General features: G+C 31.7%; 1 protein-coding gene across 3 annotated transcripts in view; it reads right to left on the reverse strand.

The window, feature by feature from the left end:
• The window catches only part of LOC115891076 (irregular chiasm C-roughest protein-like), a 549,766-nt gene that overhangs the window by 146,206 nt on the left and 376,416 nt on the right, over positions 1 to 27,144 (reverse strand). For all 3 annotated transcript variants that reach the window (XM_030911476.1, XM_030911478.1, XM_030911475.1), the window contains one exon: positions 26,342 to 26,639. In XM_030911476.1, the coding sequence (XP_030767336.1) occupies positions 26,342 to 26,603 (262 nt within the window). In that variant the 5' untranslated portion in view covers positions 26,604 to 26,639. The remainder of the gene's footprint in view (positions 1 to 26,341; positions 26,640 to 27,144) is intronic.

Genomic DNA, 27,144 nt, shown 5'->3' on the forward strand with positions numbered 1-27,144 from the left:
TCCGCAGAATTCGATATTTGCTGAAAATTTATGCCGTTGGCGTAAAGCCAAAATCAACGAAAATAGAAGCCATATGCGTACAATTTAGCTCTTATGTTTTTCTTTCTTCTTTGCTTAACTTGTAGCAGATAAAGCGTCTGGAAATTAAATTTTCTTTCTGGTTTTCTTACAGAAAGGTATCTTGTAAGTAAATTCAGGAGATACAATTCTTATTTAGTAAATAAATGTACACCTGAGATAATTAGTAAAGTTCTTCGACAGCTTTAATTTAAAATGTGAGTTTCGAATAATCTTAATAAAAACTTTCGATTTTAAAGCCCGGTTTTAATATTTCTAAATTTTAAAAGCAATAAATATTCTTTAATTTCCCTTGTTATTTTGGTAAGTGGAAGTAAACTCCAAATTTAGTTTCAAACACTCTGATATTTTGATTCATCAATATTAAAACATAATTTCTGGAAGGTGAACCGCTCTTGAAAATGTTTGGGAATAAACAGTTGATATAAACAAACTCCCAAAGAGTAATAAGTTAAAGTAGAAATATAGCAAGTCATAAAAGAAATAAACATATTTTTAAAAACTTAACACCAAAAGCTGGAAGCTGGCCAATAATAATAAAAACCCTAGAGTTAATAAAAACCCTAGATAAATAAAAACCCTAGAGTAAACCACCGCATCTAATGTTGTAGCTAAAGACAATGTTTAAACCCCATTTTTGATGTTTTAAATACTTTTCAAATCCTCGGTGGATAATGTTAATAAAAAATGTATAACCACGAAATTTTAGTTTCTTAGATTCTCGATGAATATTTGATGGTATTCTTCATAGAAAAGAAACCTCTCCCTATTTTTATTTAAACTGTTTAAACTTACCAACTTACTTACTTATAAACTTACAGGCAAAAATTTTTAGATTTATGGTCCCTAATGAATTACACACAAAATAAATTAAATAAAAACAGTCTAGAAAACTTTTCATAACGTTGAAATTTATGAAACTATAGAGATATGACAAAGGCACTTTTTTTTACATGTTTGACTATGGCTCAATATTAGAACATGAGAACATGGAAACAAAAAATTATATTTTGAAAAGTTGATAAAAAATGTAATAAATTGAGTTATAAAGTAAAAGTAAAGATTTCAATTAACGTCTCCTTTTTGCTGCCAGGGCTAATCTGGACGGGGCCTACTTTGTTTCCGCGGAATTCGAACCGCGGTCCTCGGCCATATCATGGTCAATGGCCTACCAACTTGGCAAGAGTCTGAATCTACTCTTACTCACGAGATATCCGACCCCATCCGACCTCGAACCGGCGTGAATGAGCAGCGTGTGTCAATAGATTTTACACTTTTGCCTTTTTTTGGACAACAGCACGATACAGAGTTTCGAACTGGTCACCCGTCCATCCACTAGTATAGCCTTACGTCGCTTAACTTCGGTGTTCTAATTGGAACCGGTGTTTCGACGTAGGTGGGCCGTTGAGTTATAAAGAAAATAAAATACCCTTAATGTTGTAGATAAGGTCAACAACAAATATTTTTTCAAGAAATAAAATTTACATTTTGATACTAGTTTTCCTTTAGTTTTGTCATAAAATTGCTAGTTTAAAACTATACAAAGTACTTGATAAAAACAGCTATTATATTTTTTTTTTCAAAAATAACTTAAAAGAGCAAATTGTTGTGCAAAAAACACTACAATGGCGCTTTGTTACTGTTTCGTTTAAAAATGGTGAAATTAATAAGTCTATATAAAAATATAAAAACATAAACAGAAATCACAACTTTCAAAGAGCTGTTAACAAATGTTGCAAATTTGCCAATAAATAATAAATGCTTTACTGTAAACGAGTGCATTGAATAATATTGAATATTGCTGCTGGTATTATTAATAGTTAAAGCCGTATTTATATGATTTTAAAATGACGAAGGGATGATGCATACAATATTTAGTTGGAACAATAAGGATTTTTGATTATTAATCTTTGTAGCACATAAAAGATACTTCAACTTAAAATACTTTACTTGTGTTGCCATTTTACACCAGAAAGTAATAATTATCTAGTAGTAAATAGTCTAGTATCAAGAGTAACATTTAAAAGGACAATTAAACTTTTTTGAATGAAAGACATACTATATACTTTGAATTAATTTGTAGTTTTGCAAAATTTTGATTTTTTTTGTAATTGCCCTATTTTTTAAACACAATTTTTGACTATTGAGACATCATTCTTAAAGTAAAATGACACGAAGAATGTTACAGTAAATCCATATCACTGAGGTACCAGCTAATATGCTAAAACGATTTTACAACCTCCCAAGACTTCGATAAGTGATAAAAATACAAGAACAAATCTTATCCATTCTTAAATCCCCTATTTTTTCTTTAAAATCTGGAGAAACCCAGAAGTGTTACTCTTCAGAAATAATTGATAATCTTACTAGGAAAGAAAACTTAGATGGTATTAACTTATGTTATAAATAAAAAGTACTTTTTATTAACTTAATAAATATTGTTGTTAAGAAATATCAATACCGTTATAGGCAGTATAACATAGAGGAATATAGAGTCCAAGGTCTATCGTTTGAGAACAATTCAATAATTTATCAATAATAGTAGGTAACGAATAATAGGTATTTAGCTTTAATTACAATTTAAAGGACGTAATATATTTGGAAAACGGCATCTATATTGGTTACTATTTTTAAAGAAGGCGTCCATTCTTCTCAAAGAGACCTAGTTGATAAATTAAAAAAGAAGAAAAAAAAGGAAAAAATTAAAATGGACTGGAGTCATATCTCTCTATAGAGTCTCAGTCTCAGACTCTCTTTTTTTAGGTTACTATTTTAACTAGTTAGTTAGATTGTTGTTATTAGAAGTATTATGCGTGTTTTATTAAATGTACATTCAAGAAATATCTACTACAGGACACGTACCAAGTGTAATTTTTGTTTGATTAATAAATAATAATAATAATGTTGGCCCTGGAAGGAGAAAGTGGAGGAATTAAGATTAACGGAGTTCCAATTAATAATATAAGATATGCAGATGATACGGCAATACTAGCACCAACTTTAGAGGATCTCCAGCAAATAATAAATAAGATAGAGGACATGGGAAATCGTTTCGGTCTTAAAATCAACGCTGCCAAGACCAAACTTACGGTAATAGGACGCCAGCCTACAATCAACACCGCATTGACCGTGGATGGAAATATTATAGAGCGAGTTCCACGATTTAAATATCTGGGTGCCATGATCAATGAACGATGGGACTGCGATGAGGAAGTTAAACTTAGAACGAATTATGCAAAGTCAACATTTTTTAAACTTAAGAACTTCCTATTAGCACGCAGTCTCCCGCTAACACTTAGACTACGGGTAGTAAAATGCTACATATACGGCAATGTCTTACTATAAGGCAGAGAAACCTGGTCTCTCAAGGGTAGAACCCTGAACCGCATCGAGGCTTTCGAAATGTGGACTCTCCGGAGACTCTTACGTGTGCCATGGACCGCACATGCCACCAACGAAGAAGTTTTAAGAACTGCAGGCTATGAACAAGAAATGCTTAATATAGTTAAAGAAAGGAAAGTCTCATACCTCGGCCATATCCTTAGAAGCGACAAATATTACATTCCTAAGCTGATTCTACAAGGAAAAATAGAGGGACGGCGAGACCCAGGAAGAAAACAACATTCCTGGTTAAGAAACATACGGGATTGGTGTAACATCAGCGACGCAGTCACCATATTTCGAAGAGACGAAAATGGCAGTCTACACATTGTATGAAGAGTACAGACAATCGCCAACGTGCGGCTAAGCACAAGGCACAGGAAGAAGAATAATAATAATGTTAATATTAATATCATGTTAGATTATTAAAGCTTGTAATAACTTTTCTTTTTTTAAATTTTCACATATTCTAGGTTTCACATCATTTGATCAATTTTATCAGAACCTACTCTTGGTTATTTAAATAATTTATCTATAATCATATAAAATGTGATAAGTAGGTTACAATATAGAAAAACAAAAACTAATATTTATCACCAATATTCATCGATCGAAAGATAAATTGAACTCCTTTCAGTTAGATCTATTAAAATTATAATTTAATAAAAGAGAAAAACGTCGTGCATCAATATTGGAACTGGAACGGCAAAACGAAAAGTTCTAAAAGATTAAAGTTAAACAAACGCGGCATAAGTTAAACGCAGAACAAACCGAAAAGTATCGGACGTCCTTTTTGTTTCAAGATTTTAACAGGATTATTCCATTAGTGCCAAAAATTCAATTCCAGTTCGCTTTTGCGCCGGTCGGTCGGGGCCATCGAAAAATAAAAAGAACGAAAATTTTATTCACTTAACGCAAATTAGGTCTAAAAAGACAAAGTTAAAAATTTCATCCGCGTAGTTAGTATTTTTTTTTGTTCGCTTTTTATGCGAAAAAGATCCGAATTGCGGAAATTTCCGACTGAAGGTAAATCGAGAGAGCGAGAGCAGTGGCGCTTGGTGCATTGGTTACAGAGAACTTCAAGAATAAAAATAAATCTATTATTTAACCCAACGAAATATGTTTTATTATCAAAAAAAACTGCAACTGTACACGCTTAATATAACCTGATAGCCTTGTTTACAGCCAGTACAGTGCACCAGTAGAATAATCTATTAACTTTTGCTATCGCATTTTTATGCCAGTGAACTGTGAGTTTTTTTGTCAATCTTGTGGTACAAATGACTGATCGAGTGAATGACCTGATTGGCACCAATCAATTTTGCAGTTGTTGTCATTTGTCCTCTATATTTTTGGTTACTTTTTGATTCAAGTATTTTCAATGTGTTTCAATTTCTCTAGATTTGAATATGCTATTTGCCCACTATTTTCAGTTGTGTTTATATTCTATAAGGTCTAGTATGTCATTGATTTGCGGACAACTTTTAATTGCGGAAGATGACGAGGTCCTGTCAATTCTGTCAATTATTTACACCAGCATTGATATGTTTCGTAATTTCCACAATATGGCAACCGCGTAATCAAACCAAACCAATCAATTCTGGCGTCTTTCCTGGCCATCTCACACTGGAGTGTACCTAACTCTGTTCCTCTCATAAATAAGCTCAGCAGTTTTACGATTTAGATTAATTCACATTTGATAAGGGTCAGTCTTACTTCTAACCGACGTACCCCGGACTTACCGGAGACCAGGAGACCGAGAAAAATCAAAGATTTTCCTTGATTTAAGTAAGAACAATGTTTGGATTTTCACGGCATATTGAACAGGATACTGTCTCCTCAAATTAACACTTCAGTAGATTGAAGCTAAGAAACATTGGCGAATGCAGATTCTGTGGGTAAGTACTGAAAACAGAGAACACGAAACCCAGTACGCTGAAACGACAAGCATTCGCAACTAACATCTGTAAAACTGTCTCAGACACTGGCTTTTGTCAAAATCCTGAGACTATGATTAGTTATAACTCAAGAAAGGGGAACACAATAGATTTATAAGGCCGCAGTAGTAGTTCATACTTCATAACAGTCAGTGTTACTTTTATAATATATATGTTACAGTAAAAGTTGGAAATCAATTTCTAACAATTACTAGTAAAAGCTCACATTCACTGATTTGCTAAGACTACGCTAGTAAAAGTTCAACGGCTATTTTTGAAACCAACTTTTACTAGTGAATGCTAGCATTCCCTGGACGATAGCAGTGAGTTTGAAAGATTCACTTTGCGCGGTTGTCATACGTTGTAGAATATAACGATTAATAAGGATAAGTTGAATAATAGGCAATATAATTATAACATTACATTGGGCTAAACCTTGGCTACGTTGATAGACATCTGGCGTAAATTCGCTTTGTTTTTTGTGGTTATGTATAATTGTTTTGTTATAGTTGTAAAAAGTTCTGTGCGGTATTTTCCCTATGGAAAAAAAATTCTGTGAGAAAATAAAAGTAAACTAGGCACTCGTAAGAACGTAATAGTTCTTGTTTTTAATTTTTTGCAAAATAATGAAGTCATAGTGAAAGTTAAGCGTGCAAGAGAAAAAGATATTAAGGAACCTAGTGACTATGAACTTATATTAAACGTTTTGATATGCTTGAAGTAGCTGGTTTGGAAAAGCGAATGACTCCAATTGAAGAAAATTCGGGCATACTTTATTTTGTCCACGATGAAGAAATTTATTAAAAAAAACTTGTACCAATAAGTAATTTTATGTTCATAAATGCTTTTTTTTAATTGTTTTGTACGCTTTAAAATGTTTACTATGTTTTCCATTGTAATATTTAGAAGGTTATGGCATTATTTTCTCGAATTTTTAATAAATATACCTACTAAACAAGTAAATTGTAATTTTAAGATATGTGGACCAGCTTGAATATTGAGGTGACCCAATATTCTTAAAAGTTTTCTTTGTTCTAAATTCCACCAACATTCTTCCTCACTACACTCGCCCTGTACAATAGAATAACTTTTACTGGCAGCCTTTAGTAAATGTTACTTTCACTAGTGAATGTTTTTAATTACTAGGAAAAGTCGACAAATCTCTTTAAAATACCACATTCACTAGTCCAATGCGTAATTGCTAGCATTTCCTAGTTAATGTTAACAATCACTGAATTTCCAACTTTCACTGTAACATATACAATGCTCAGTCCAAGAAAATGTTTTATTTCATTTCCAAAACAGTTTTTGCCAGAGAATTATTAGCAGGAGCCGCCACTGAGCGAGGGGAAGAGATGAAGGAAAAAGTTGGGATTCTGCTCGGAATTTAAATTGTTTCGCAAATTGTATTTGTTTATTCGACTAAGGCCAATCTCTTTTAAAACTGCTTTGTAAAAGTTTTTGAATCTATTTTCCGTCCGGTAATTCATAGCGATACGTTTCTGAAAGAGCGGCCCGATAGTTGGCAAATAAATTTCGACGGTATGAAAAGTTTTCCGGGATATTTTTGTTTTATTTATTTAATAGCTCATTTAGTATGGAAAATAGAACGGGAATTTTTATCGAGGACTTTGTAGTTTTAAACTAGGATTATCTATAACAAAGCTGAATGCAATCAAAGTTTTCTTTTCTCTCTGGAGATTATCAATTATTCCTGAAAATGGCAAACTTTAAGGAACTTCTATTTCATATATTTTTATTGGTTCTGTTCAGCAAGGAGTAAAAACGTATTTCCTAAAAAAATAAAATTAGCTGCAACATTACATTCACTAGTTTGGAGTGGCTTTAGTGGTCTGAATACTTCTATATATCAAAAAGATATACTAAAGAAAATAGACAAAAAAACCATTGCGTATTGCATAAAATTTTAAAAAATTGCCATATTTTTGGACTGGATGGTTGTGATTTTTGCGAATATTGAAATTGATTTCTTTGAAATGATTTAGCTATATTTTTAGAAGTAATGGATATTTAAACATGGGGAATGTAAGGATATATTCTCTAGTTTGAGATAAAAATACATAACATCAATATCATTCCCTGTATATAGAATCCCTGAAGCCATACAGACTTGCTTAAAATTATTCATCGAAACAATAGAGTGCGGATACAAAAAATCTTTACAAGCACTCATCATTCATTTTGTCCTTTACTCCTACGGTTTACTGCTTTGGACTCCTTTTTAATTATCCTTTGCCACGTATGTCTTGGACGCCCAGTTCTTCTACTGCCTTGTGGATTCCACTCAATAGCTCTGCCTCCGATGTTGTTTCCGTTTAACCTTAAAATGTGACCAAACCAAACCACCCCCATTTCCTCAGTTTTATATCGCTATACACCTGCCCCTGGTTGATTAAGCTCCATAAATCATCATTCCTGATAGTGTTTGGCCAGAATATTACTACAATTTTCCGCAGACAGCGATTTATGAAAACTTAGAGTTTGTTAATTAATGGCGATGTAATTTTCGAGGTCTCTGCACCATACAGCAATACTGACTGGACATTTGAATTGAAAATTTCTTCAAATTATTCTGGCCTTGTTTATTCTAATTATGATATCTTGCTCTGTGTCTCCGTTAGTTGAGATTTTACTACCCAAGTAAATAAAATCATTTACCACCTCTATAGGCGTTGTTCCAATGATAAAGAGAGCGACATTGCTGGTACAAATTCTCATCGATTTAGTTTTTATAATATTGATCCTAAGACCTGCAATTCGAGTTTCATTTGTCAAGTCAAGTAGTTTTGATGCCATATCAGCGTGACAATGAGAAAGGAGACAGAAAGCACTCATGCTACTTGTAAAAGAATATAGGTATTACTAGACGTCTTATTAAAGATATTACAAGGAGTCTCTCGCCATTGTCATTATAAACCAGATATTGAGGAGGTAATATTTAGGAGCTGGTATGGCATAGGCGACTTTCCCCTATCATGTTTAGTGAGAAATCCATTAACGAATTTCAATCATCAAAAACTTTCTTTAGAGAAACAATATACCTATCAATTCAAAATGAAAAGATATAATTTGACTTAATGTATTTATGTAAAAGACTACCCAAGTAACAAAATTCCGACTTCCGACTAGTTCTGACCGACGCGCAACGTTGAAATTGGTACTTTTCCCTGCCCTATGCATACCCAAACTTCAAATTACGTAGCCAAAACGTCGCTACGACGTTGCTCTTAAACAGCTGTATATTTTGACCTTTAACAACGTTGATAAACGTTGTAGGGCACAACGTTGTTAGAAGTGGGGTTTTATACCGTTGTCATTACGTCGCCAGAAGGCATGTTTATTGTACTACAGAATAACAAACGTAGTACAACGTTGAACAACGTACTTTTAAATTACGAGTGTACATACTAACTACAATGTAATACAACGTTTCATTAAACGACCCAAAGCAACTTCAAAATTATAACCAATTACTACGTCGGATTACAGGTCTGTTCCCAGAAAAATCTCTCACTAGTCAGCGCGTTTCTTATTGGTTGAAATGCGTAGAAACCTGACTAACAATCAGGTTTCTACGCATTTTAACCAATGAGAAACGTGCTGACTAATCAGGGATTCTTCTGGGAACAGACCTTATGGCGACGATACCGATTTTTGTTGTGGAAGCGGAACTATCTACACCTAACCTCAAAAAATTCTGTACTGTACTGTCACAGAACAATTGGTTAGGTATTTTTGCTGTGGTACTTACTGTGTAAAGCGAAAAGAAGTTGTATAGGAAAAAAGTATATAAATACTCCACAACTTTTTATAGAAAAAGGAAAAAGTATTTAGAAGAAAGTCAGCGAGCAAGTCAGTGTCCGAAAAATGAATCCACATCCTCACAATGTGCTACAAGTGGTAGCTTATCACCAATGGATACTATAGAAATAAATAACAGTACACCTGAAGCCCATACAACAGAGGAATACTATGAGAATAATGATCCTCCAAAAGAGCAGTCAACTGAAATTCATCCTGACGTCCTTTCGGCCAAAACATAAAAATATTATTAATTAAAAAGTTAATGGAGTGTACAAAATAATATATCCCATTCAGCTGTAAACTAGCTTTTAAAAGGATTATCATCTTGTGCAACAATACTTCCTGTACGGCTTTTATAACAATAAATAAATAGAAATACTGATCTAATGTCAGCGATCTTATTAACGAGTATGTGACTACCACCACCAAAGGATGGCCCAGCTTTCTTCTTTATTTTATTTTTCTTTGGTAAAAAAGAGCACTGTAAAAAGGAATTTTGTTATTTACCTCCTAGATGTCGGTAGGGTTCAGAGGTCCTATTTCGTCAAAGCAGGTGTCAATTTCTGAACCAAAGTTTGGCATAGGTGAGCCAAAGGTCGGTTACCGCACCTTATGCACTATATTGGTATTTTAAAGGTTGCTTTAGGCAACTCCGCCATTTTAATACGATTTATCTTTTCGTGCGTTGAGGAGGAATCGAATAAAATATCAGAAACCACAAAATACACTTTCGTATATTTGTCTCAAACTTAAACAAAAAAAAGTTAGGTAACCAAGTAAATTATAATTTTAAAATTAAAACTAGGAAATAAAAAAGGGGTTTTGCCATATTTCGAAGTATCATGGTCACTTTCAACAGTAAACTAATATTCGTTGATGAATTTCAATTGCCGACATCTCAAAACTTTGCAGATTTGTCGAAGTTAAATTCACTTAGTTATTTCTTAATGGAGCATAATATATTCCATTTCTAATTCATACATCATTCATTTTGGTTTCCCCATGGTTGAATATAGTAATATTTGACGACGAATATTTTTAACTCTAACCCCAAAATATCGCGAATCGGCCCAAAAACAACTTTTAGCACACGACGCCAACGTTGGCGACGTTGTAGCGACCCTAAAAACATCCACCATTTTGGTGCAAATATGGGTCGCTTAGGCGTCGCACAGTGCTTCGAACATATGGCTCTAGAGGACAAAAATCCAAAACTTCTCTTTTATTGTAAGCAATTTATTCAAACTAGGTTTATTTGACACAAATGATGAGTACTCTCATTGTACTAAATGATGATGTTCTTAGTCCCACGTTTATGAAAAAAAATCTTATAAATAATAATAATGTTGGAGCTGTGTTCCATCTAAGCAAATAATAAGTTATAGTATGAAAACGGTGTAAGTATTAAATAAATTCCTGTGATAAAAAAGAATTGAAATAACATTAGAACATGATTCCTACAATATAAGCCTAATATAAGATAAAAATGTTTTTCTTTAATGAAAAAGAAACATTAATGTTATATTTAATTAAAAAAAAAACTTAAGATACTATAAATTTACTTTAGGACAACAAAATGCATAGATCGTAACTACTCTGATTCAGGAGAATCACTGCTGACAGAATCTTCCAAATTTATAGTATCCAAATCACAGGTAGATGAAGTATCCTCACATATAAGATATTTCTGTACATCATTTTCTAATATGTTACTTTTTCGCGTTGTTACTGTTCATTTTGTCGGTATGAGGTGTTCGGATGTTAATAGTTACCTCTTTAATAAACCATATCCATATATTATTTTTTCCTTTTCTTGGGTATGAGATTTTATAATAAATTGAAAGATGGACACTTTTTTTATGCGACGTTTCGCTCCAACATAGTGGACTTTTTCAGGCACAAATGGTGTCTCATTTGACTGGAAGGTTCATCAATATCTAATAAGAACATATTTTTTGAAATACAAATAATTTTGAGTTCTTGTCCTTATGATCAAGCCAAGTATTAGCCAGATCGGCATTGCTTATCAATTTTACTCCATCTGGAAAAGTATTATAAAATAAAGTTCGTCGCAAGCAGACGCAGGTGAACTATACAAAAATTAAAAGTGTATGCATATGGCAACAAAAATATTCAATAAATACGATATGTCTTGATATGTTTTTTTTAAATGCCTTTTTGAAGTTTGAAAACGTAAAATTTTTATACCCATTTAAGAATCATCTTAAAAAATAAATAAAAACTAAACAATCACGAACTTGTTTAGAAATAAATTTAAAGTACATACCTTGTTTAACAGTCTTTTAACAATATCCATAGTGGCTTTCAATTAAGTACGTACCCGTTTAACTCCATAATATACAGAACTACTATGAATGTTATTCTTTTCACTGATGAGATAATGATCGCACAATTTATTTTTAGTGAAAATATTTGCTAACAAAAACGCTGTTTATGAAAAATAATATACAGGGTGGTTGAACATTGCTATAAGTATAAAATTATATATTCAGATATTAGTAAATTTTAACTTATTTTTTGATTTTTGTCCATGGGACGAAGCACTGTGCGTCGCTTCGACGTTGTCCGGCAACGTTGGGTTGCTCCTGGCGACGTTGTGATTACGTTGAACAACGTAATTTTGCTACTTGGGTATAGTCGCGTACATAATTCGAATAAAAAGGCTATCGATCATATTAAGCTTTTGCCTCTAATTTTTGATTCCTTACAAAAAAGACCCAAAATGACTTTATTCATCATAAATCGAAAACGATTCGGGTAATTATCCACTGCAACTTCCACACACAAATTACCAAATGAATAATTTCTCTCTGGCTATGTTACAAATATATTTAAATTATCATTAGAATGTATTTAAACAGTTGGAGCGCGTGGCGCATCATATCGGCCAGTGAAATTACCGTCGTTTGTACGATTGCTGATCGGCATTCATTTGTCATAAATATCGATCGGGAAAGAGACAAAGAAACTGCGAGCGAATTTCACTAAAAAACTCTACTACAGCGAAGGAGATTATAAGCCCATCAATCTTGTCAGAAATTAAGGTGATTTCGGGCTGCTAAAAAAATCATCACTAACAGTTTCCTTTAAAAGCATTATAAGGTGGTTTGTTAGAGGCATTTTTCTTATAATTCTTTTCAATCTCCACGGAGATTGGGGATTAATCAATCTCTTCTTTTCCTTTCTTCTTTGTTATTGGCGGGAGTTTATTTAAATTTGTGGGTTTTTATCGTGTTACACGAATAACCGATAGTAAAGATTTGCGTTTCAAGAATATTATTGTCTAAACGTACAGTGTGATAATAATAATAATAATTAGTCTTTTTTGATAAATTCCTGGCTTTTTATTGAATAGCTTTTAAACGGGCCGCAAATTACACAATTTATCGTATGTACTGCAGGTTGTAAAAGACATACTTGATTCGACCGTTTGAACGACAGATCGGATGCACTTTTGTCCACAAACTACAAGTACTACTTTAATGTCTGTCGTATAATAAATCGTTTTCCAGTTGATTTTGTCTTGTTCGCTATGTCATTTTGTTTGTCAAAAAGGACAATTTATTGTGATCGTTTTTTAGATGAAGATGAAGAACCCTCTCAACAAACATCCCAAAAATGTATGGGAACTATATATTTCTATAAATTCCGACCAAAACTTTTCATTTCCCATTTTTATGAACTGTATTGTATATTTGATATCAATTAAACTTTCAGTTACGTAATCGAGGGCGTGATTTTTAAACTCATTGTTGCCAACCATGGATATATTCGGCACTGGGCTAACTAACTGGAATTTAAATTTCCTGCTGGGGATTCAGGTGGTAGCTCTGCTGTAAAAAATGTCAGGTTGCCACATTTATCTATTTATCTCCTGAAATTGTCATTCGTTTTGACACTTTAGTTTTGTATTGCCAGTTTTTAGTTTAAATAAATAGTGTTTTGATACCTTAAGCTTAAAAATGTTTACTAGCAGACCTTGCAGACGAACATTGTTCTTTTTAGAACCTCTTCTATTGCGAAGTGTAGCTTAATAGCCGTAAAAAACTCATCTCAACTTTATTAGAATATATTTAGAACGGGAAAGCGGAAGTAGTGACCCTTTTTGTCCCTTAAGTGCTGTTAAAAAGGTGAGTTTTGTCGATGTAAATAACAAATGTTTATATACATATTTATAATTAATTTATTTTTGTCTCCTAAAATATTATGATTAAAAGAAAATATGTAAAAGTGGGCAACGCTGTGCCGGTCAAGCTTAATCATGTGACTAAAAGTTTATTTGATATGAACTATACGTAATTTGCCACGAAAAATGTTTAGATTTAGTCTCAACGAGAAGCGCTTGCACACAAACTGTCAAACCTATCATGTCTGCTACTGCGTTGTACTACAGACTTTCTGCATGCTGAACATTCGTACGATACGACAGCGACTAACTGTAAGTTGGATTACAGTGCCACTAACTATCCAATCATTGATCCAACGGTCGAAACGATTTGCAAAATAGTTATTTATGATGTGTATATTTTATGAAGTGCTAAAAGTGGTATTTGGTGGTTCGAAGGGATGGGACACTCCGCCTTTTCCATACACTATTTTTTTGTTTTGTGCATTGGAAGTTTCTGGAGAACTACAACATCTAGCTCGGAGATTTTTTGCACATCATAATTTCAAAACGGGATCTATCGATTAAAAATATTTTCAATATGGCGGCACTTCCGGAAATACCGAAAGTTGACAGCAAATTTCTTATTTTAAATGGGTGCCCTCATTTTTTATTACATACTTAAATTCTGTGTAAAATTTTATGAATTTTGATATTAAACACTCTATATCTAACATTGACCGTTTTTGAGAAAAAAAATATTTAAAATTTTTGAACTAAAAAAACTGCCTGTCAAAAATATGTGTATAGCTTAAACGTCAAATTTAGTGATCACCACAGCCACTTTGCCACAAAGAGAAATCATGTGGCTATCTATTTCAAAAATTAAATTGTTCGAATGTCATATAATAATGGCCGCAGCTGTCATAGAATTGAGCGATCTAAAAATTATCATAAGTCATTTTTTTCAAACGGAAACCCACTTTTTTTATTTCACTAGTGAAAAGGCTTTTCAGATCGTTACTTTTTGACTATACATGTTCCTATACCTAAAATAAATCGTTTTTAAGTTATTTAAGATTTAGTTTTAAAGCGTATATTTACTTGATTTTAACCAGTAGCCTATGACTTTAAACGTCAAGTGATGTAAAACAATAGATCTGGCCATTTCATATTGTGACGCTTTGTTCAAAAAGCAGCATCATTTCAGCAGCCAACTTTGCGCTGCTTTTTTTTCGATCATACGGAATATTATTAATAATATCGACTATTAGATATCACTAAAGACAAAGCTAAAGAGCGAAAATACGAGATATATTTTTATAAATACGCTTTTTAAACTCTTAAGGGCAGGCAGTATTTATACTATAGGAAATTCAAATAATTCGTTTTCTGACAGATGGAAATAAATTTTCTGACCGTTTGACACTATATGTCAAAGGAAGCTAGATAAAATCAAAAAAAATATACGTTTTCAAATTAAATCTTAAATAACTTAAAAACGATTTATTTCAGGTATAGGAACATGTATAGCTAGAAAGTAACGGATTGAAAAACCTTTTCATTAGTGAAATAAAAAAAGTGGGTTTCCATTTGAAAAAAATTATTTATGATAAATTTTTAATCGCTCAATTCCATGACAGCTACCAATACATGACAGCTACTAGCTTTAGGCTATACAATTTTTTTGACAGGTAGTTTTTTCATCCAAAAATTTTAAATATTTTTTTCTCAAAAACGGTTAATGGTAGGTATAGAGTGTTTACCATCAGTATTCATATAATTTTACAGAGAATTTAAGTATTTAATAAAAAATGGGAGCACCCATTTAAAATAAGAAAGTTGCTGTCAACTTCCTTTATTTCCGGAAGTGCCGCCATATTGAAAAAATATAAGTATATGGTTGCTAGGGTAACAGTGTTAAAAGTAAATCAAGTGACTTACTTTTAGCACCAGTGCTAAAAGTAAATGACTTTTACCAACAGTGATATGTCACATTTTAGGCACTGACAGCATGCGTTAAAAATTACATTTTTACTGACGTTTGTAGAAAAAAGTATTTATTATATTAATATTTTGTTAGCAACTACTTACAAAATAATGGAAACCAATAAAAAGAGTTAACTAATTATTCTTAATCTTTCTGTTTCATTGTCTGCAATAATTCGATAGTTTGACAAGATTTCCGTGGTGAACGACATCGGAATACAATATTCCCCTTTACATTGTCTTAGAATAACAATTAGGGAAAATTAATCAAATATGAGAAGGGTTGAACTGTCTGCCCTAGAAAGGTTGGGCTGCCCATTAAAGAAACTCTTAGTAGGGCAACGAGGAACTGACGCGTTATGATGAGATAGTGTCAGTTCAGTCAGTTTTCAATTTGTGGTAAAGCAAAAATGTCTTCATTCGTTGAAATTAATTAGAAATTAAAGGTTTTTATGCTGTAAATTTATATATAAAAAAAACAATTTCGAAATTTTAACAATTTAATGTAAACATCAAGTTGGATCGTTATTTCAAAGCTAACTCTGGTTGAGCTAACTCTGTTTTATTTTCAATCGTATTATGACAGTTTTTATATTTTTATGATTCTATAAATGCAAAGAATGCATTTTATCATTAATATGTATATATTTTAAAACAAATGATGTGTACTCTAATGTAATTAAAGTTGTAAAATAAATAACACAAAACATTTTCCATATTTTAATAAATGCAGCCATTATGTAACTATGTTACCAATAAATTGACATTCTGTAATAATATGCAATCAAATCAATCATTGTTCGGTGACGTGTCATTATATATGGAAATTTAGCCTATAACCAATAATGCGTCTAACTTGTTCTAATATTAGAGTTTAATGAAAAGTGTTAAAAGTAAAATTGAAATGGTCTGTTACATATAATGAAAAAATATGCATTATTATGCCTAATGTAATATTAATTTATTCATAATATGAGATATATGCATTCAATTTTAATTCCGTTTTATATTAAAATATTAATATATCACATTCTATTTGCATAATTTTAAAATGTATAGCTGTGCAGAAAAGTATTCTGATGATCCGTGGTTATAAAAGTTTCAAAGATTATTAATGTTTGAAAGTTAACTTTTAGTTTTTTTAATATATTATAAGTAAGTATATTTTGATTCTTTGCGACCGTGGATTAGTTATTGGTTTAATGGTTTGCAAAAAACGTTACAAGTAGATGTCAACATAAAAAAATCTTTCGATAAAGAAAGTTTTGGGATGTTTATTTGATTTTGGTACCGCATTAAACTGTTTTATCGAGCTCGAGACAACAATGTAGCAATTTATTTTTGAGTAATTATGTAAAAAAGAGCGTCTTATGATTTTTGAATATTTTTATAAAGGAAATTTTTGGTGATTCCAATGTCCAATGATGTTAATTTGTAAGGCCTTATTGTGCAAAGGGGGTTGTTTTGCTAATTTACTCATTCGTAAGTTTATTTTTTTATACAATTGCAACATTTTAATGCCTTTTTATACATTTTAGAAACTGTCCTGATAATGGGAATACATTTTCTCGAAAGCTTGATAAATTGTATAAGTAGTTTTATTAGCCAATATGGTGATTATTGACTGCATTCGTAGCTATTACGGTTACCGAGATACCAATGCTCGTACCTCGAATTTGTAGCACCCTGTATAAAGTACTAATTTTGTTACGTTAAAATTTAAATAAACAAATATGCTTGTATTATGAAATCATTTCTGGGAAGGCTAAATATTTTTAATTGAATCTATATAAAAAGATAAAAATAATATGTAATAAAAGCTTATGATAAGTGAATTCAACAGGTGTAGTGAACCTAAGTAATAAACTTAAAAAAAGTTTTAGGTTATAATTTATTTATTAATATAAAATATAAACTATCCAATATGACTAAAAATTAATAAAAAAAAGTTCTATTAAGCTCCGCGCGCACTGAATAGGTATCGGCGAGAGCGAGCGGCACGTAATTTTCAGTTTACGTTGAAATAAATGTAAGCCCGCGCACCGCATCAGATCGGTGCGCTCGGTGCGCTCAGTGCGCTTCAAGCTATCGGCGTTACTCGCGCTATCAGGCGAAATCAGAGAATGCATGGGAGGGGGCGAATAGTCTACGCCGAGCGACTGTTTTTAGTGGAGCGGTTTTACATTAAACATGTCCGATGAATTATTAATCGAAAGTGTACGATACCATATCATACTTAATATGCGGTTTCTGATAAAAAAATTTTACAAGCACGTAACCTATATTGTTTACTACGCTTATTCAATAACTGAATTAGACAACCTTCCGATTAAACCCATTTATTTCTCATCTCGTTTTGATTATCTCACATTATTTTGAAAATCGAATTTATATATCGTCAAAAAACTTATCATATTATTTAATTTTTGGGTTGTTTTGACGGTAGTAATAACAGCTGATAAATAGTCATCCTATGTTACTATGTTGATCGCTCCGTAAAAGGTACAAATAGAGAAAATAATATTTATGTTTGAATAAAATATTCGTACATATATCTACCGTATGATAGAAAAAAAACGGCGTCCAGTTGGATGGGAAATAACTATTGATGACATTTCCTATATAAATTTACATATAAAATGGCACCGACCTTCATTTCATGGTCATCGCTGATGCCGTTCCTTTTCGATAATACGGTACTATAAAAACTATTTATATTTTTTCAATTTTCTTTGACTTTTTTATTATATTTTAAGTTTTTAAAATCTTGGTTTTAAGTCAGTAGTGAATAAAACGAAACTTGTGTTTACATTTTGTTTAATGATTAACGTTTCAACTAATTTTAATTCGGTCTTCTTTAGAATCTGTAATATACAATACAATTTTATCACTAACAATGTGTTTAATATATATTTTTTTCTTACCACAAACGTAGAAAATGATTTATACGTATATTATAGATTCTGAAGAAAACCGAATTAAAATTGGTCGAAACGTCAATCATTAAACAAAATGTAAACACAAGTTTCGTTTTATTTACTACTGACTTAAAACAAAGATTTGAAAAACTTAAAATAAAAGCTATATATAAATGTGTGTAATGACACTTATTTAGATTAAAGAACTAAAAATAGAAGTTTTATTTGACTATTTTTCATATTTAGCTTTATTTTTAAAGAACAAATTAAACCCTTTTGAATTATACCACATTTGTTAAAATCGGTCAAGCTAAGAGTCATGTAGTATATTTTATCCCCATCTTCCACTCTATTTCACTAATTTTATGTGGTTTGTTAAGATCTAAATATATTAATGTGTCTTTGGTTAAGATCTAAATAATATTAATTTCCATCATAAAGTATAAAATATAAAAAGTTGCATAAACATATAAATAGTAATAATACTTTATAATTTTTTGAAATGCCGAATGAATTTGACTAAATTTGAATAAACTTCTCCTCGTCTATGCTCAAATTTATGCTGGTGACGTACTCTCGACCGCCGATCGTGCGACTCCAATGCGCGGCTACAATCGACTTTCCGACCGGTCATGTCGGTCGCCCCGCTCGCTCTCGCCGATACCTATTCAGTGCGCGCGGAGCTTTACAGTTTGGTTTCTATTCCGACACGCCATATTTACGAGTACGAACATTGCCCCTAAAAAATGTATAACCAGAAAATATACGATATCTAACAATGCATGTTGTTTGAAATACAGTTCAGATTCCGTTCTTTGTTTAGGAAAGACAATGGCGGCATACATCAAACACTTTATGGGCTTCGAAATGCATCCAGAAAAATATGGGCGGCCGACTTAGCGTACGAACGGGAAAATCTGGAGAGTTAAGGGAGACGGTTTTATTAAAATCTTGCCTGATTCAAACCACATATTCTGGCAAAGAGGTAATTATTTATATTTTTCGGTAAAGCTTAATTCAGAACCTCGCAATTAGTGGAATAAATTAGTGGTTTCAATTACACTTTATATTTTTAAAAAAACACAATTAAAATTAATAGAATATCCTAGCTTATAAAACAATCAACCTTTGGATTCTAACCACAATTTCTCTTGACGGAAGATAATCAAAAACCAAAATGACATTTCTCGCAAATTTTGAAGTATAATTAGTAGAAAAAAAAAATTTCGATAACTTTTTCTACTAATTGAAAATATCTACCACTAATTTTGCCGTTAAAAATGTGAAGTCTACAAATATTAGTTTTTGGCTTTGAATAAGAAGACTAAGGAAGGAGCATAATGCTATCCATGTATTCACGCATGGTGGGCGGAAAAAGGGCTCTAGGGTGGGGATCCTTGACAGTTCTGTTTGACGATTCATTTGACACATTTGAATTTGATTTGAAATTTTGTGGATTTGTCAGTCTTTACGGAGCTTATTTTATGTTATTTATTATTTATTCTACTACTGATAGTTGTATAAAAGTAGTAAATCTAGATGGAAATTGTGGCAGAACTTAACAGTGACACTATCGCGATTTATCGAAAAAGACTCTAAAATAGTTGGTTGTGTAGCGTGCGGTAGATCTCGGCAAAAATTCAGTGAAATAATGGAACAACTTTTCGCTAGTAAGTGACTATATAATATACATACGTGTACTAAACCGATCATTTATGAAATTCACTTAAATTAAGTAAATTATATATTTTTCTTGCATTTTAGCTTTTATTTATTACTTGTCAAAGATTAGATGTCAAAGAATTTAGATACGTTAATTTGACATACCTGCTTCAGTAGCGTATCGGATGTTTGTGTTAATAAATACTTATTATAACTTATCTATTTATCTTTATTATTAGAATTATATATTTTTATAACAATTCTAATAACTACCAACATTTACTCACAACGTAAAATAAAACAACAAATTATTGAGTCTACCCCACGTCTACCCTACATCATAGTTTTACATTTTTTAAATAAAATTAGAACGACACTGATAAATCGGAATTTAAGTCGGCCATATTTGAGGCCCATCGCGGTGTACCTAAGATTTTTGATATGCTCCTTCTATGCTAGTCTTCTTATTCAAAGGTACACATAAAATTACTCGTTATTATCTAGGAGGTACTGTTGAAATACATTTGAAACCTCGACTTTGTGGTGGAGCGTTTTCCATCCACTTCGGGAATCTTTATTTAAGTATACAGGGTGTCAAAAAAAAATCAGAAAAAATTTGGGAGATGATATAATTTTAAATTATTGGATGCTGATTTATATACAGGGTGGTCCGAACTGTATTCCGGAAACTTCGGCAGCATATTCTGCAGATAAAAATAAGTAAAATGTTCTTATAGATGTATGTCCAAAAATGCTTAGTTTTGGAGATACAGTGCGTAAAAGTCGCATTTTTGTGAAACTGTGAAACAATGTTCAGAGGGTATATTCCTTCATCAGAGGGTATATTTTAGTTGCGATCTGAGAGATTTCGGTTTTTGACAAAATCGACAGGGGGGTACCGAGGAATGTTTTCGAAAAATTTTGGAAAATCGATTTTCCTTATTTCGTAATATGTTGTAGCGCTGAATGTGTACTTTACAAAAACGGTATCGTTTTTAAGATTCACACCTTTTGTTCCAGAGATATTTGGTGTTAAATGTTTCGAAAAACAGAAAAAAATATTTCTTTTGTAGATTTTCTCAAATAACTCGAAATCTGTTAGAGCTACCGGAAAAGCGTTTTCAGCATTCAATTCTACATTAAATGAATTATCAGTGGGTATATTTTAGTTGCGATCTGACAGATTTTGGTTTTTGACAAAATCGACAGGGGGTACGAGGATTGTTTTCGAAAAATTTTTGAAAATCGATTTTGCTTATTTCGTAATATGTTGTAGCGCTGAATGTGTACTTTACAAAAACGGTATCGTTTTTGAGATTCACACCTTTTGTTCCAGAGATATTTGGTGTTAAATGTTTCGAAAAACAGAAAAAAATATTTCTTTTGTAGATTTTCTCATATAACTCGAAATCTGTTAGAGATATCGGAAAACGATTTTCAGCATTCAATTCTACATAAAATGAACTATCAGTGGGTATATTTTAGTTGCGATCTGAGAGATTTCGGTTTTTGACAAAATCGACAGGGGGGTACCGAGGAATGTTTTCGAAAAATTTTGGAAAATCGATTTTGCTTATTTCGTAATATGTTGTAGCGCTGAATGTGTACTTTACAAAAACGGTATCGTTTTTGAGATTCACACCTTTTGTTCTAGAGATATTTGGTGTTAAATGTTTCGAAAAACAGAAAAAAATATTTTTTTTGTAGATTTTCTCAAATAACTCGAAATCTGTTAGAGATATCGGAAAACGGTTTTCGATATACGCTCTGATGAAACAACAACAAAAAAAACTCCTATCTATTAGATATTCTATTTCTTTAAAAAAATACTAATGAAAGTTTAACATGAGACATTCTGTATACACGAAAAGACAAAACATTTTATTGTATATTGTTCTATTTTATTTATATTTGTTAGTACGATTTGTACGATGTATCCTGGTAGATAACGGGATTTTGACAAACAAAGATTTTACCATACATCAAACCCTTTACGACTTTTGAAACGTATACAAACAAAAAAACACTGACGGGTTCGACGCTTTCGAAACGGGAAAAACTGAAAAATTCGGTAACAAATTTTCATTAATATGCCGCTGTAAATTCTCTATTATTGGAGCCGGTCGACCAATCATGTTTTTAAGCCGCTTGGGAAATATTTTAATGCAGCGCCGCGCATAAATAATGTAGAGCTGGGTAATTACCGTTATCAGAATGTTATAAAATATTCCCGGGGCCGCCAACGCCAGTGGGCGTATCGAAAAATAATACACAAACGCCACTTTACAGTTAAATTTACTTTATCTCGCAGTTACAAATGCCGCCCGTTCGAATACAGAAGACAGATTTAGAATTAAATAGTAGAATTAATGTATTTAAATTGAATTTTGTATATTTAAGGATTACACGATATTATAAAATAAAGTATTGGACATTTATTACGTTGTACCGGTGTAGAATCGATCCTGCACCTGCATATATGTTATAGAGAGATATTTTATACATATTCATGAAATATCATCAACATACTTATAAAAATGACTAATAATTATGTTTAATAAATACTAAATTTAAAGTTAAAACAAATTGTCAAGATCTATCATAAAATGTAGCAAATATTTAAATAAGAATTAATGAAATATATATACTAGTAAAATATTCTTGTAAAAGTGAACTATCCGCAAAATAAATTAAACCATGAATAGTATCACAAAATATTGTTGTGGCTAAACTGTGAACAACCCTGATGTGTATTTGTGATTATGATTAAATAACTATAAAGAATAAAATGAAATTTAAATGTAAAACCCCTGGTATACCAAGTTCACATACGATCGTATATTTAAGGTAATAAATTTTAATCAATCATAAACGCAATAAAATAAGAGATGATTAAAGTCTTATCTGTTATCCAGTGGTCGTTCCAGTCAGTCCATGAGAAAATCCAGATTGCTGGTCTTCAGTGTCACAGTGGCATTCCTCGTCACAGTGGCATTCACGTCACAGGGGCATTAATTGCAGTACAAAAAAAAATGGTAAAAATCTTAAGCTAAACCGTAATCATCACTAAGGAGTAATGGCCACGGAACAAGAACCCTAAAATATGATCTATTTCGGTGACACGTTCTAGTTTGGACATAGTAAAATACCTATCCACCATGCGGCCCTTCCAAGACAAAATGGCGTCTCAACGCATGTTACTCCATGGAAAAGGGATCCTTAACTGTCCTCGTACTCATCCCAGTACGTCCACACACCCATCTACAGCTCCTGTCCTCTAAAATAAACAGTTGTAGAAGAGAACCTTACACCTAGGAAAGTCTCTTACCCAACCAACAAAGATATCCCTTTTCAAGGTTTTCCCTGGAATTCCAATTACACAGGCCAAGCTCAATTTCTTGCCAATCGGTCTTCTCGACCCTCAACGAATTCCAAGACCGTAATTCTACTGAATAATCACACAAAATTTCACTAGAATTTCTTTTTTCCGGCAGAGATCAGAAGGCTTCCACTGCTTTCACCAAGACGGTTCAAAGTCGAAAAGAAAAAGGACGCGTGTTTGCAAAAACCGCAAAAGACGCTGGACTCCAAGATACCAATCCAAAGTCTAACACTGGCAACCAGTAAAACAAAAGACTCAAAATAAAATTTGACATAAAATTTTATTCAATGCATACGAATTGAGTAAAACATTTTATTAAATCATAATAAAATTATAATAATCCATATATGAACATAATATCTTCGGAAAATTATCAATACATTTTCCGATGATATAAAAACCGATTAAAAAGATCGATCTGTCAACCTTCAACGCCGGTGTCACACGATCAGCTGACAAACAATTGAAACGTCAGTCTGTAAATCGTAATATAAACAAGATGAAATTTAGGGAAAAATCAACTATAATCAGGTAAAACTAATTGATTACACACAGGAAAAATACATAATAAAATCCTTAACCCATATGTATATTGCAGATCCAACATTCCCACTTGTTGCGTTGAAAACAGACAAAAGATAATCACATCAAATCTATGTTCAAGAATCCCCCGAAGAAATATGCCAAGAAAATATCCTAACACAAGCATAAGTCTAAATAAAAAATTAGTAACCACTGTAGAAAGAAAGGTAGGTTTTAAACAGCCAAATTGGTATTATATTAATGAGGTTTTATATTACAGTTATCGGAGACAACTCCATCCAAAGAAATTGTTGTGATGATGAGACTTAATAGATAAGATATTATTAGAAATTATATGCACAGTTAAGAAGTAAGCTAATTAAACGTTATTATTCAAGTTATTTAAGTAAGTTTTAGTTTTATTCCTAAAAATAAGCAAAATAAGTAAAATAAGTTACGGTGAAATTTTGAACCGTAACAAATCTTTCTAGATTTACTAGCCACCTCTAAATACAACTAATTGTGGAATAAATAATAAAAATTATAAAATAAGCACAGAAACGCAAAACAAATCCAGAAAATTGCATCAAAATCCAGAAACAAAAAAGCCAAAAAATGGGACCAAACCAAAAATATATAATCTTTTTAATCAAAGGTATTGCTGTATGGATACTGAACCTGCAGAATCTTGAGAATTCACAAAATATCTCCAAAAATTTATAAAAAAGTTGCGTAAATGGTATTCTGAATGATATATTTTAGGCTGATAATAGACACAACATACACTTACTCAATATCACATCAATAGTCAACCAGAGGTTGTTAAGAATATTGCATCGTGGTTGATTCATAAAAGTTTTTCTGAAAAAACTATCTATAAATCTATTTTGTATAAATTTTATTTCGACTTTTCTCTAAAAATATAGAACTTTTACTCGCTCTTTGACATATAAAATAATCATGATGTTTTCGCATGAAGTTTCTACGAAGAACAATAACTCAATTTTAGACAGAGTATATTTTATGTATTTTTTAATAAAAAATTGTTGAAACTCTTGAAGTGCTAAATTGAAAAAGATGTTGCTAAGATATTCTATTAATTTTAATTGTATTTTTAGACATCATTGTGAATGTAAACTATTAAGTATAAAGTAAAGTATCTTTAAGATTTTTTTTAGGCTCTTTGTTATATCAACTATTATACCAATTGTTATACTACAAGAAAAATGAAATTTGAGATAAGTCCTTTTGTTTTAAGTTATGAAAATGCATGCAAGAGAAAATCACACCATTCTGCCTAATTATTTTCTGATGGTTTTTTGGGTTAAAATAAAACTTCTATCATGGCAGCAGCTTTTTTTTTACAGTGTGATTTTGAGTTTTTTTTTTCAAAAACCATTGTTAGAATGAGCTAGACTCAGTACGTAGCTGTATTGGGTATCCAAAAGATTGTCCGAGAATAAATATGGCCGAAGAAAAATTGACCGAAAGCAAAACAACGAAACGAAAATTGCCCCAATGGAAAATTTCCCGAAATCATAAATTCCCTAAGAACATTTTAGCGAACCAAAAAGTTGCCCGAAGAATACAATAACTTTCATCTCATTATCATTGTCAGGCAATTGTCATTGTCATCCCTGCCAATTTTTGGAAAATTTTATTTATTGTCCCTATCAAAGTGCCTATCATCATCTAGCATAAACACGTAGAATGAAAGTCGAATTTGTTAACATTGAACAGGGAAAACAGAAACTGTTACTCCACAGTTATTTGTATCAATAAAAAAACGAATGAAGAAACATGTTTTGTTTTTGTTTAGTTTGGTTTTTATTATATGGACCGTGAGTTTAAATGCCCTGTATTAATGCCCTCAATTAACTAAAAAAATTACTAAAAATATATTAGTTAAAAAAATGTATTTTTGTATAAAAAACAATATTATTAAAATAAGCTAGATAAGAGTATTTTAATAGATTATTGTCTTTACTTCTGGCATGAAAATTGTCTTTGTTTTCAGTTGATCTAATCCAACGCGAATAAAAGTATTTAAAAATATTTGTTTCTGATTTTTTGGCGATTTCCAGATTTTTTCTTGTATGTATGTATTCTATTTTCTTGTAAGTATTCCATAATGTGAATATTGTATCATTTTTTTTCTTATTACCGTCATTTTTAAATTTATTTTACATGGGCGTATGTATACTATTCGTTCGGAAATAAATTTATTATTATTATAACAAAAAGACCTATCTCTATTAAACAACTAAAATAAATTATTTATTAGAATTTACGCTCAATTTATCTTCAGAACGTTTTCTCAATGTCTCCGTTTAAGTGTTAATACAAAAAGACTATTAAAAAATTAAAGACTTTACATTTATTGGCCAAATAAAGCAAGTAATTTTCTTTAAATTGCTCTCCTGAAAAGTAGCAAAAATTGAGATACGTCTTTTCGTCATAAAGCCAACGATATGTTAACAGTTATATAAAAGCACCGTTATCTATATTATTAATGACTCACCTTCTTCGTCGCTTCCTATCATGCTATACCGATCGAATCCACTCAGGTTTCTGTGCGTACCCAGTCCAAAATCGTCCTTCGTCCATTGGAGAGTACCGACTTTTCCTGTAACCCTGCAAGGCAGCGTTACCCTGGACCCGACAACTGCCGTTTGATCTTGAGGCTCCATTGCAAATTTCTGCTCGCTTAAAACGAACTGGGTTAGCGTTAAGACGAATGCTATCCGAAGCAGCAGTATAAACAATTTGTAGGAAGATGCCATCTTGTGTTGGAAGGATGTACTAATCAGTTTTATTTTCTGAAACAATAAAAAAATTGTGTTATTGTTATGAATTGAGATATATTTTTTCATTTATCATTTCGGTTGAAGAATGAACTGAGTTAGTTAGTTGAAAAGAAGTATAAAAAAGACTCAAAGTCTCGGTCTCTTGAGTCTTGTTTATACTTCTTTTTGATTTGAACCAGGTCTCTTTGAGAAGAATGGACGCCTTCTTTAAACTTCTTATTTGAGTTGTACTATTATCAATGGTCGATGACAATAATTTGATAACCATATCATACATGTTAAATGTTCTCTTTAAATAATAATATAAATGTCAAGATATAAATGAACGTAGTAAATTTATGTGTATGAATGTAGAAAATAAAAGTGCGAGCGAATTCGGAAGGTGATTGATTTTTTGAAAATTAAATGCAGTTTTATTATAGTTAACCTTTGAATAAGAAGACTAAGGAAGGAGCATATCAAAAATCTTAGGTACACCGCGATGGGCCTCAAATATGGCCGACTTAAATTCCGGTTT

The sequence above is a fragment of the Sitophilus oryzae genome, unplaced genomic scaffold (genome assembly GCF_002938485.1).
Source record: "Sitophilus oryzae breed Bouriz unplaced genomic scaffold, Soryzae_2.0 scaffold_965_pilon_pilon, whole genome shotgun sequence".
Taxonomy (NCBI): domain Eukaryota; kingdom Metazoa; phylum Arthropoda; class Insecta; order Coleoptera; family Curculionidae; genus Sitophilus; species Sitophilus oryzae.